The sequence below is a fragment of the Vicugna pacos genome, chromosome 2 (assembly GCF_048564905.1).
Source record: "Vicugna pacos chromosome 2, VicPac4, whole genome shotgun sequence".
NCBI lineage: Eukaryota > Metazoa > Chordata > Mammalia > Artiodactyla > Camelidae > Vicugna > Vicugna pacos.
The window spans coordinates 118,961,295-118,974,026 of NC_132988.1; the positions used below are offsets into that span (position 1 = coordinate 118,961,295).

The 12,732-nt window shown below is 61.9% G+C and overlaps 1 protein-coding gene across 8 annotated transcripts in view; it reads left to right on the plus strand.

The window, feature by feature from the left end:
- The first annotated feature begins 255 nt into the window (after positions 1-255).
- Positions 256-12,732, plus strand: part of SH3TC1 (SH3 domain and tetratricopeptide repeats 1) — a 36,798-nt gene continuing 24,321 nt past the window's right edge. The window contains exons 1-6 of one of the 8 annotated variants that reach the window (XM_072946804.1): positions 520-642; positions 2,065-2,119; positions 4,850-4,983; positions 5,173-5,321; positions 7,066-7,282; positions 10,592-10,666. In XM_072946804.1, coding sequence (XP_072802905.1) covers positions 5,271-5,321; positions 7,066-7,282; positions 10,592-10,666 — 343 coding nt within the window. In that variant the 5' untranslated portion in view covers positions 520-642; positions 2,065-2,119; positions 4,850-4,983; positions 5,173-5,270. Of the gene's footprint in view, positions 643-1,878; positions 1,907-2,064; positions 2,120-4,849; positions 4,984-5,172; positions 5,322-5,801; positions 6,773-7,065; positions 7,283-10,591; positions 10,667-12,732 lie in introns of those variants that run through there. The other 7 variants (XM_072946820.1, XM_072946797.1, XM_072946830.1 and 4 more) reach the window with 7 other exon arrangements.

The following is a 12,732-nucleotide window of genomic DNA, read 5'->3' on the forward strand; positions in this document are numbered from 1 at the left end:
GCTCTCAAACGCAGGTTGGGCCTGGAGCCAGCGGGAAGGCGAAGAGGGAAGGCGAGCCTGTGGGAAGATGCCTTCTTCTACTGTGCATGTTGGAGTGATCGGGCCAGCGGGCCGGGGCAGCCCTGGGCAGAGGGAAGCAGCTGTATCTATGCCTGTGCATGTGAGTGCATGCGCATGTCCTCCTGTGCATGCCCGTGCACGTGTGCGGGTGCGTGTGCGTGTGTGTGTGCGCGCGTAGCACATGGAAGAGGGACAGCTGAGGCTGGCAGGGCAGCTGGTGGACTTCCCCAGTATCGGCGGCTCAGGCGAAAGCCTGGGTGGCCCCTGGCCTCTGCCTCCGAGCCTGGGTGCCCGGCAGCGGGCAGGCGGGACGAGGCCTGGAGCTGGTCCAGGACGGAGCTAATGATCAACCGGCCCTTGGAGGCGGTGCCGCCGCACGGGGCCTGCCCCTCGCCAGCGGCCCGGGCGCAGGGAGGAAGTCGGGCAGGAAGCCGGGGGCGGTGGCGGCCGCTGTGCAGTCAGCTGGGCCGTGGGTGCCCTGGCTGGGGGAGACGGCCTACGGGGCCGGCCTGCGGTGCCAGCCTGCGAGGAGCCGGGAGCGGCCATCTGGTGACTGCGGTCACCTCTGAGGAGTGGGCGCAGGTACGGGGTGCTGGATGGGGGTCGGGGGGCAAGGACTGGCTGAGCAAGGGTCATCCGCAGAGCCGGGTCTTGAATCTGAGTCAGCTCTTGCCTTTCACTTTCTTGAAGACTTTTCTGACCTTTTTGAAGACTTTTCTGACCTTTTGGGATTGGGAGGGAGCAGAACAGCCATCTGGGGAGGCCCTGATGGCAGTGGACACAGGGTAGCAGACGGGCCGGGACGCTGGGAGCCGGGCTGTGTGGCCGGCAGTGACCGCTTTAGTGATGTTGTCAGGTTTGATAGAGCAACTTGCTCCCGTGATTTCACTTGACTCCCTCTTCACACGGGAACCCAGCCAGTGTGTCCCGAGGGTCTGGACAGGGCGTGGGAATGTCACCAGTAAGCAGGGTTCTGGGTCTAGGGGCCTCAGGTGGGCCCCCACCCTAGGTTGGCGTCGCCTCAGGCAGACACTCAAAGTGCCCACTCAGGGTGGCGCTGCAGCTGTGACCCAGCCACTCTGAGGTCACCGCCCCTCTTCTCCATCAACAAATGAGACAAGTGACTTGATGAGTGACCCCAAACAGAAAGTTCTAGGGGAGACCCAGACCCAAGTCTTTTAGTGCCAGGTCCTGCCTTGAGCACGTGGTCCCAGCAGAGCCCTGAGACCCTCCCCTAGCCTTCAGGGACCCGCCTGGGAGCCCCAGGCCCATCTGTGAGGGTTTCATAAAGACAACAGAAGGCAAAGTGACACTGTGGGGAGTTAGTGATGCCGGCAACTTGGGGTGTGCCCCCCACCGAGGAGAGTAAGGGGGCAGGGAGGCTGGGGCTGGGCCGAGCGGGGACCTGAGGCGGGGTGTGCCCAGATTAAGGGTGGGTGTCGAGGACTGGGCTCGGACCCCGCTGGGTTCACATCCCATGGGTGTCCCCCTGGCCTGGCCGAGTCAGCTCAGTGCTCATTGCATCTTGATGGCCCGTCTGTGAAGTGGGCACCGTCATGCTCCTCAGGCCGTGGAGTAGACTAAGCGAGGACACTTAGCGCCGCGGGTGGTGGCTCCTGGTAGTGACCGTGCTTCCAGAGTTGGGTGTTGTGCCAGCATTTGATGAGCCTGAGGTCACTTAACCCCCTCCCCAAACATCTGCCTCACAGCAGGGACAATCAGGGCACGGCGGACAAGGGGCGACCCCCAAGCTGGGGCTGCTGCGGCAAAGTGCCGCCAGCCGGGGGCTTCAAACAACAGAAGTGTGTTCCCTTCCAGTTCTGGGGGCCAGAAGTCTGAAGCCCAGGTGTGAGCAGGGAGCAGCCCCCGGGGGCCGCGGGGAGGGTCCTTCCTGCCTCTTTAGCTCCTGGCGGCTTGTGGGCTGTGGGCGCATCCCCCTAGTCTCTGCCTCTGTCCTCACATGGCATCCCTCAGTGTCTCTTGTGTCCCTCCTCTTCTTATAAGGACCCAGTCCAAGGTGACCTCCTCTTAGCCTCACCTGCAAAGACCCCATTTCCAGGTAAGAACACGTTCTGAGGTTACGGGCGGACATGAATCTGAGGGACACTGCTCACCCCAGGCCAGGGGGTGACCAGACAGCCCACAAGAGGTGCCTCCTGGTGAGGTGGGCGAGGTCTGCTTGGGTCCTCGAGAGAGACCCGTTTGGGTCCAGAGAGAGCTCCGGCCAGGCCTCCCCAAACCATCTCCTCCCTTCTTCCACCCACACTTATCACACGCCAGCTGTAACCCAGGGCCGCACCCTTTGATCCACTGACCTCCATGTAGCTGCTGACCTATTTCATTCTTATCCTCCGGGGGTCAGGGCGGCCTCCTGGCCCCCTGAGCCCAGGCCTCAGCGTTCTCGAGCCAAACTCCCGTCCCTGAGGGCTGGGTGCTAGCTGGGGCCTGAAGCCTGTTTCTGACCCACCAGAGTGAGGAGGGAAAGAGAGTTCCCGAGCCTCCGCAGGGCTGCCCACGGGAGGCCTGGACCCTTGCCGGCTGTGGTCCGGGCGGCCCCTCCTGCAGCTGGGAGCTGGTGCCTGTTCAGCTGAGCAAGGCCGTTTTAGGAACCTGGTGGAGGGACCCTCCCGGGGAGAGAGACCACTTCCTCATGCCGGCTGTGACTAGGAAACCCACGCTGTCACCAGCAGCCCCGCCTGGTGGGCAGGGCCCTCACTGAGCGGGTGGGAAATCCCCTGAGCCCTGAGGCCTCCCCTTTTCTCAGGAAACCGTCCCTGAGCCACTAGGGGCAGGCCCATGGGCCCCAGATGCAGGCGAGGCGCCAATGGGCAGGTCCTGACTTGGGCGGAGGCTGGCGGTGGGGAGGTGGGGGAGGAGAGAGGCAGACACCCTGAATGTGGCCCCGTCGTGCAGAGATGCCTGGCTACAGAGCGGGGAGGGGGGCCCGGGGAGGGGCTGGAGACTCACAAGCAGAACCCGAACAGGATGACGGATCCAGTGTTCCACTGAGATGCTTCGAAAGAGCAGAGCTGCCAGGAAGCCACGTGCGTCCTGGTCCTGGCGGCCCCCTGAGCCCAGGCCGGCATGTGCTCCACCACACGTGCGGGGATCGCTGCTTCCAGAGTGCAGAGGGGAAGGACGCGGACGCCGGCTTGGCTGGGAGCCGGGGAGGGAGGCCAGACAGACAGAGCTGCATTCTGAAGGGTGCCTGGAGGTCTTCATGTGAGACAGGGGTGGGGACGGCACCTGGGACCAGGAGACAGGGCGTACGAGGCACCAGGGGTTGACACGACGTCAGGCCATTTAACAGGGCCGCGTGCAGAATTCCTGGAACCCGCCGGCCCGGGCAGCTGCTTCCTCTGGAAACGTGAGCAGCCTCCAGCCCGCTCCCTCCTCCCTGCCTGGAAGGGTGCCAGGGTCCCCGGGGTTTCCCTTGGGGCCGGGTGCCCACCCCCAGCTCTGGCCTTCAGAGGTGGTTGGGGGAGGGGACCAGGTCACAGCTGGAGCAGTGGGCGGGGGGCGGGGGTGGCGGCTTTGTGCTGCTGCTATGGCCTCGCCAGCCGCTGGCTGCACGGGCCGTGCGGGTCCCCATGGAGGAGCAGGCAGCCCACCTCCTGCCTTTTCTCTGAGGCGCAGGGCTGTTTGGGACTGAGCCATACACAGGGAAACCGGAGTATTTCTGCCCAGAAACACGGCCATTCCTGCTTCTGTGTTAAGTCCATTTTAGAAGTTATGCTAGTTCAGGAGAAAGCAGGCCAGAGACAGCTGTGACGAACTAAAGCAGGCCGTCCCCATCCCTGGGCCCTCTCTTGCATCTGCAAGGGAGGGTTGGCGAGGAAGTGGGCCTGGCGACAGCCATGTGGGCTTAGGCTCCCCCTCAATGTCGTCCCAAGGACCCTGGGAGGTGAGGCAGCTCCCTGAGCTGCCGTCGGAGTGGCTACCATTCGCCTGACATCAGAGGGGTGCCCTCCGGAGTCCAGTGCACAGAGGCCTTGGGGACAAAAGGACACTGGGCAGCTGGGCTGGGCGCATCGGGTGTGGGGAGTGGCTGGCAGAAGTGCCCCAGCCTGGGATCCCTAGGGGCTGAGAAAGAGGGTGGGCACGGCACCAAGCCACCAGTCCCTGGATGTCCTGTCCAGGGACTCGGGAGGAGAGCAGGTTGCGGGGGTAGGCCTCCTCCCCTGGCATTCAGAGCCGGGGGGGTCTGGCCTCCGCGGATGCATAGCTGTGTGGCCTTTCTGAGGTTCACATTTCTCCTGGTCAGCACTGACCCCCTGGGATGGTCGGCAGGCCTCTGGCTGTCTCCCGGCTCTGCCTGGACCTGCTGTGGTCTCACTGGATGGCCGCCCCACCTCCCCTCCCTTTCCCCCTACGTGTTCCCCCCAATTCACGGTTCCTGTCTCCCCCAGGGGGCCTTCCTGACTGTCGGGCTCCCTTCCCTCCACCGCTGGGGTTAGGAGACACTCTTCCCTTCCCAGAGCTTGCCACGTGGAACCCGCACTAAATTGTTCATGTCCACATCCCCAGTCACAGCAGTCCTCCTCCTCTGTGCCCACCGCCCGCACAGAGCTGGCCACAGAGTAGGGGTCAGCGAGGGTTTGTTGGGGTCTGACCTCTCGATCCTGCAGGCAGAGGTGATGATGGAGGGGCCTGGGCCCGGGATGAGCTCAGGGCCAAAGTCAGTTCTGGGAGTCAGCAGGACCCAGCGGGGAGTGGGTCTGGGCTGCACATCTGCCCCCTGCCCGCCCCGGCACCCCCACCCGGGTGAGACGCTCCTCGCCCCACACAGAGCGTCTCCGAGGGATTGCTGGTGTCTCCAGGGAGCAGCGTGGCTGTGGCCCGTCTCCCCAGCCGAGGACCAAGCGGGCAGCTAGGAGACACCCAGAGGCAGCAGGATGGCCAGTAGGAGCTGGTTGTTTTGGTGTGAGCTTCTGTGTTTTTTTCCTTTTTAAAGCTAGGGACCCTGGGCACGGAGATGCGGGTGTGGGGGAGGGGTGTGAGTGTGTATCTGCGTGCAGGAGTGTGTGTGCTGGGGGAGTCAGTTGTCCGCCTCCCAGGGTCCCGGCTTCCCCATCTGTAACGTGGGTGACGTGCTTTCTCTGCTGGCTGCAGTGAACCTGGCCGAGGCAGCTGGTACATGCAGGTGGTGACAAATACTCGTGTCTGAGGCCCACTGGGAGCCTGCGGAGACTCGCTGCTGTCCTGGATCCATGTCTGGTCCTCAAGCTGGGCCGGCTCTTGGACGGAAGCCTGGAGAGAGGGTAGGGGCAGGAGCTGGAGGGAACTGGGCTCCATAAGTCGTTCTGAAAATATTATTTCCTGGGTCTAATGAGGGTCCAGCTCCCCTTATTGTGGTGAAAACTCAAGGCAGGGAAATAAACCCAAGGGCCCATGGCATGTCCCACCTCCCACCTCTCCTCTTCTTCTCTTTCTGCACAAGTGCTGGAACCAACCTCTCGAGGGATAGAATGGAGCCCCTTCCCTGGGTTGAACATGCTCCAGGGACTTCTCTCTGCCTTCACGGGGCTCTCAGTGCCGTGGGGCCTCCTGCCTCTTCTGGAACAGCCTGTGAGCCTGTCCTGTGCCCCAGACCTTAGTCCCGTGGTGTCTTGACAGCTAGACAGCTGCTCCCACCCACCTCCTGTCTCCTGCCCACTCTCTGCTGCAGGGACCAGGGTAGAGCTGGGAGACTGGCCCGGGGGCTCTTGGGTGGTCCAGGGCGGGTGGGTACATCTGGGCTCTGAGCCCTGCGCTGCTGGCCTGGAGTTCCCTGGGTCTGCCCCTGGGTGCCTGACCCCCTAGAACCCGCCCCGAGAGCGAGCGAGTCTGGAGGAGGTCAGACCTGCCTATCAGTTTGCAGTTTTGTCCCCAGAAAGGGAGTTCGGGGGTGGGCTCTCCTGTTGCCCCCTGTGTCCTGCCCTGTGCAGAGGGGATTCCTGCTGGCCCAGCCTGGGTTTGGAGCTGAAATCTCACCGACAATCATCAGAGAACAGTGAGACCCTAACCCTCACCCTCTGTGTGAGTTAGCAGGTCCGTTCCTTGTCCCCTCTGTCCTCGAGGCGGAAGCTGAGCTGGGGCGTGGTTAGTCCCTTTCCCTGTGGCTGTGGCTGGGGGTGGGCCTCTGTGCTCCTCAGCCCCAACCGAGGCTGCACGGCCCGCCCTCCCTGTCACACTTGCCTGTGTTCCAGGCCCCAAAGGGTGCTCTGTGTCCTCCTGTGTCCTTCAATTGGTGACAAAGCCCCTGACTCTGGGAGCATCGTCTGGCCGGTCGTAAGGGCCCTCACTCATCCCTGACCCCAGGAAAGATTGATGCGTAATGCTCAGCTCTTGGGGGGAGACCCGGGGGGCCCCCCGGGTGTGGGGAGCAGGGGCTGGTTCCGCTTCGGCCACTTCCTTTTTTCCTGCCCTCTGCCACCTGCTTCCTGCCTGCCCGGGGTAGCCTGGGACCCGGCCCATTTCCTGTGAAACTGGACGACGCTCCTTCCGGGGACTCAGCTGGAGAGCAGGCCTCTTCCAGCGAGAGACAAGGAGCCCCCTGCGCCCCTCTGGCCGCAGAGGTTGTTTATGAGGAGCAGCAGGACCTCCTGGGAACCCGAGGCTAAAAGCACAGCGCAGCTGAGCCCTGGGGGGAACAGAACTGGACAGCCTTCTCTCGGGAGATGTGTTGCCTCTGGGGACGTCATTCCTGACTTCTCGCTGGGGGGGACGTGAGGTGGGCTTATCCCTAAACCATGGCCCCAGGGGTGTCCCAACACAGCCTTTATGGCGCTCCGAAGCCTCCACGCGCCAGGCTCTGAGCTGTTTCCTTGGGGTCCCTTGCTGAGCAAGAACAGGCACCCCACCCGCCCGTAAGGACGCCTAGCTGGAAGCAAACGTCGGCACATGTCTCCCAGAGCCTGTTCCTGGTGGGCTCGTGCAGTCTGGAGAGAAAGTAAAGGCCTGGAAGGATGCCCATGGGTCCACCAGGCAAGTCACTGCTGACACTGCCCTCTGCTTTCTGCACAGAGGCCAGCCTGGCATGCAGAGTCCTTGGCATTGAGGCCACCACCAGTCATGAAGGGCCTGGCGGAGGTGGCCTCTGAGGAGCCAGCCCCGACGGGGAGAGGGCCGGCAGGACCCTCAGGAGGCAGCGGCGGCAGTGAGGTCCAGAGAGTGCCTGTGAGCGCGTCGGTCGTCTGGGAGCGAGCAGGGCCCGAGGAGGCCAAGGCCACGGTCAGAGAGGGTGAGTGTGGCGTGCCTGTCCACCCCACCGTCCGCCCCGCCCAGGACGGAGCTGGGGGTCTGCACTGGCCGCGAGTGTGCAGAGAGTACAGCGCCCAGGGAGGGCTCACGGGAGATGGGCCTACCTTGTGCCTCTCCAGGGCACGGAGAGAGGGGCAGAGGGTGGAAATTCTAGAAATGCAGTCCTAGGCGACTTTATAGCTCTTGTACAACTTTGTGTTCCCATAGTCCTGCTTTGTCCTCAGGATGTGAACCCTTGGATTACGCAGGACAGGACATTTCCCTAGGAGGCCCAGGGAGGAGAAGGGACCAGTGCCTGGGCCAGGCCTTGGGCAGGATTACTTCCTGGGTGGAGGAGGATGAGGGCAGTGATGGGGGCAGGGCCGCAGCCCACCTGGCCAGCCCAGGTGCGCACAGGAGGGGTCGTGCAGGGATGCAAGCCTGGGCTGGCTGCCGGCGGACCTGGTTCTGATCCTGTTTGTCAACTTGGGCCTCAATTTCCCCCCGGGAAACCTGAGGGGTGGCCACTCTGTACCTCCTAGGGTCCTGGAGGAGGGGAGGGAGGAAGGGAGGGGGAAGGCTGAGGTGGGCCCAGGCTCCTCCTCGAGCCAGGACACTTTGCCCTCCTGCCCCTCCCCAGGCTTCCCACTGTCACATTGTCCACCTTCCTCCTGGCCACCTGCTTAGTTGCCCACTGGGGGTCTGGGCTTGGCACACAGCAGATGCCCGGTGAATATCTGAATGATCAATGATGGATGCTTTGGGAGAACGGAAACAAAGCCTCATGCTCGGTGCCTGGCCCGGAGCCCGGCATGGTGCGTGCTTGGTGGTCGGAGGAATCTTTACCCCTGTTTTCTTGGTCTTTCCGGGCTTAAGCGGAGATGGAGAGGGCTGGGGTGTCCCTCGTGGGTGGCAATGCCTGTCGTCGGACACCTGTCTGGCCTGGAAGAGGGGCTCCTAGGAGCTATGGAGGCCCGGCCTGGGGGTCCCACGGGGTTGGCCCCCCAGAGCACGGCAGCACGGGATGGAGGAGCTGGGACCTGCTGGGTCCTGCTGGGTACACACGAGTGGGACCAGCCTCCCACGGGGCAGCCAGTGCAGGCAGGGCCCCCTCCTAGAGCGCAGGATCCCTGCGGGCTGGTGCTGCGGCCGAGCCAAAGCACCCTGACCGGGTTGCTAGGTGTTTCCCGCCCTAGCAGCTCCACGACCTGGCTGGGAGCCCGGGCAGCGGCATCAGGGAGCTCCTCCGGTCTCCTCAGGCGTGCCAGCCACGAGCAGCCATGTGGCCAGTGGACTCTCACCACATCCACCTTTCGGCTTCTTTTGCAAATTGGCCACGAAAGTTGCAAGAAATAATACAAACATTTCCATCTGCCCTCACCCAGATTCCTCAAATGTTAACATTTCACATTTGCTTTCTTTCTGTATTTACATATTTTTTTCAGGGTAGTTTTAAGAGTAAATTGCAGAAATGTTGCCCCTTTCTCTCACAAGTACTTTGGCGTGTATATTTCCTAAAACCAGGAACTGCTCTTACAGAGCCACAGTGCAGTGATTTCAAAGTTACTTCCTGCTTTACAAAACACTGTTATCTAATTTACAGACCTCGTTCAGATCCTGCATCTGGCCCCATAATGGCCTTTACAGCAAAAGGAAACCTTGGCCAGGCCGTGTGTTCTGTGGGCATGTGTCTGCGGGGTCATTTAACCTGGAGGGTGATTCTTTGAAGACGACGGGCCAGTTACCCTGTGGCAGGCAGGAGTGCGGGCGGTGCCCCGCGCAGAAACCCCCGGAAGTGAGGTGTCCCTCTCGTGCAGCCGGCCAGGAGGCTGCGACATCCATCTGGCCGGTCCCTGGCGACGTCCACGTCTCAGGGCAATCACTTGATTAAGGGGACGTTCGGCAGTTTCCCCCACCATAAAGCCATCTCTCCTCCCGGTCATGAGGAAGGAGCCCGTGGGAAGGTGCTTGGGGACCTTGTGGATATGCTGTTCCTCTTCAAACTGGGAAGGCACTAGTTGTTTTCATCCATGCTCGGTTCTGGACGGAAACCGCAGTGTGATGATGGCTGCTCGATGGTGACTTCCAGCCCTGTGTCCCCTCTGTGTGGATTAGTGGACTTTCCACTGTAGCAGAGAGCTGCTCCCCCGCCCGTCACTCATTTATTTATCTTCCTGTGGGCTCAGAGGTCTTTAGTTTATCCTCTGGACTGTATCAGTTGCTGTCATTATTTTGCTGTGATTCAGTCCTGTGATGTGTCTCCAATATCCTCTGAGCATGTCCTACTTTCTGGGACCACGAGAGGAGGTCCCAGGGCGATGAAGAGGCTGCACTGAGGTTCAGCACCTCCTGCTGCAGCCACGGGTGTTTCCACATCAGATCTCCCTTGATCCTAAGGCCCCGATCGTTCATCCCATTTTACAGACAAGGAAATGGAGCAGGGCAGAGACAGCGGTTGGGGAAGCCCCTGGCCCAGATACCAACTGTGAGCTGGCCTCGAGGCTGGAGGCTGGGATATAGGGACGACCAGCAGAGGACAGAGTTGCCACTCAGGGTTCAGCAGCCGGTCCTCTGCTCAGGCCCCTGGGAGCCCCTCTGCCCCTGCACTTTGGGTTATCACACCAAGGCTCACCAGGCTGTGGTCTCACCCAAGGCCGAGAGGACACGTGGCACCCCCAGTGAGTGGCTGGTCCAGCTTGATCCACCATGCAGCCCCATCCACCCCAGACCCCGAGTTCCCTCTGGACTGTCACCCCTCCTCTGCAGTCAGCAGAATACTCATCCCCAAAGATGTCCACATCCTGATCCCCAGAACCTGTGCGTGCATATGTCCTCCCATGGCCAAGGAGACTGTGGATGGGAGCATGGATCTTAGATGGGGGTCAGAGGCGGAGGATGCTGGGATGCCGGCTTTGGAGATGGAGGAGGGGCCGCAAGCCAAGGAATGAGGGCACCTCTAGGAGCTGGAGAAGCCAGGACATGGATTCTCCCTGGAGCCTCCCAAAGGAGCCAGCCCTGCCGACACACTGACTTTGACCAGCGAGACCCTTCTCAAACCCAGAAAATCAAGATGACACACTGTGCAGTTTTCAGAAGCCACTAGGCTGGGGGTTACTGGTCACAGCACAACAGGAAACTTGCAGCCTGCTGACCTCGTCGTGTTCTGTCACCTTGGAGGAAGGGTGTGAGCTGTGGTTTGCAGGGGTATGAACACACCTTTCTTCCAGAAACATCCCGGGGTGCAGCGCCTGTGTGCCTGAGAGTCGCCTGCCTGCCCACACTTTGACCACAGGACCCTGCTCTTTTACAGGCGCTGCCGCTGCCCCGGGTGCCTCTCAGCCGGCTGCCACGCCCCCTCCCGGCCAGATGGGATCGCACCCCACAGGTGGACGTCCTCAGTGCTGCACCACTCTGCAGGGTTTAATCTGGGCTGGGCTGTGAATGTGGGGCTCCCGGGCAAACCCCCTTCTTTCTCTCCCCTTCCTCTGGGCCTCGACTGTCCCGCTCAGGAATGTCTGACCCAGGCTTCAGCAATGCGGCCCCCGACTTCCAGCCGTGAGACTGCTGTTGTGGGGGGCTTGCTAGTGCTGACACCAGGTCACACCCAGGCTCTGAGGCGGTGGTCTGGGGTAGGGACTCTGCATTTGCACTTGGGATCAGAAAGTTGGGGTTCACCCGCACTGGTGAAGGGCTCCCCTGGGCTCTGTGTTTGCATCTGCCCAAAGGAGAGGGCATGGCCCTGGAAGCCCCATGCAGGGGAAGTGAGACTCCACGAGAGACACCCTGGGAAGGGGCCGAGGTGGGACGTGGTCCCCACTGTAAGCGGTGGGACAGGGGGTTGGGAGGGGCCCTCGGGAGAGGCATCCATGGATCCGCTTCCAGGGAGGGCCTCCTGCAGGATGCCGACGTGGGGAGGCAGTAGGAGGCTGTTACCCTGGAGGCCCCCCCTCCGAGTTCCAGCTGCAGGGGACACAGAGACCCCAGCTTTGTTGGAGGCTCACCTTTGCCTCAATGGCCACATGGCCTCCAGCCTTCCTTCCGGGTGGTCAGCGCTGCCTCTGGTCACTGGGGACGCTCAGAGCTGTGAGCACTGAGGCAGATTATAGGAGGGGTCACATCTTAGAACTGGTTGGAAAACACTGGGCCAGGCTTCCTGCTGGGGGAGGGGCTTGATTCCAGATCCCAGAAGTCTCCATGCTGTCCTGCCCCTGGCCCTGTCCGCCCCGGGAGAGGCTGAAGATGTCTGCTCCAGGGTCCCCTAGCTAGAAAGTTCTAAGGCAGGTGCAGGGCTTATTCAGAGGGTATGAAAAGTCTGTCCCTACCCCCACCCCCACCCATTCTATCCCTCTTCCTCTCCCTCCCTCTTCCCCCTCTCTTCTCTCCACCCCCTCTCCTTCTCTCCCACTCTCCTCCCCAGCTTTGGAACAGCCCATGCTCTGGGCATCCCTGTGGCCAGGAGGCCTCTCAGGGAAACTGGTGGGGGGTAGACAGGGGACATTTGAGCTGAGATCTGAGTCATAGGGCAGCCAACCAGGCCAGGAGTGGGTCTGGGAGAGGATATGGTGAGTGCAAAGGCCCTGGGGCAGGTGGCATACGGGAATGCCTTCATGTTTCAGGGTGGCAGAGAGAAGGCCACAGGCTAGGAGGGAGGGAGGGAAGAGGTGGAAGGTGGGGAGGAGCAGGGCAGAGGCTCAGGCTGTGCCAGCAAATGAGTGGAAAGGGTTTGCACTTTGTTCCTCCTGAGATGGGAAACCGCGGCAGCCGCGCTGTCCGACACCGTAGCTGTGCGGCCATTTATGCTTACGTTTAACTCAAATAAAATAAGGAATCCAGTGCCTCGCCTACACTGCCACTGCCCACACATTAAGAGCTCAGGGCCTCATGTGGCTGGTGGCTGCCGTGCGGGACCGTGCAGAGAGCAAACACGCTCATCCCTGCAGAAATTTCCAGTGGCAGGCACTGCCCAGAGGGCTGGGAGCTGGGTCATGCAGTGAGCCAGTGCTGGCTGTGAGGGGACCATCTGGGTCTCTGTGGACCAGAAAACTGTTTGGAGGGAGGGCCAGGCCTAAGACACTGCCCAGGCAGGCCTACGGGGTGGGGCCGCGGCAGGTTCCGCCTGGTTTTGCAGGTGGAGCCAGTGGGGTGTGATGGAGGGAGGTGTCCTTGGTTGAGCGGGGCAGGGGCTGGGGCTCCCTTTGGAGATGGTAAAAGAGGAGAGTCCGGTCTGGGGGGCATGCGGGGTTGAGAGTCCTGGGATGCCCTGTCTGATGGAGGCTGGATGCCCCATTGGAGCTCGGGCGGGGAAGAGGTCAGGCTGGAGGTCACGGGGACTCGGGGCCACTTGCTGAGCGCTTGTTCCGGGCCGGCCTGTCCTGGGCTGTGGCTGTACCACCGCTCCTTCCCTCCCGTCTCTCTGTGAGATGGAGGCAGCCTGCGACTGTTTACAAGGAA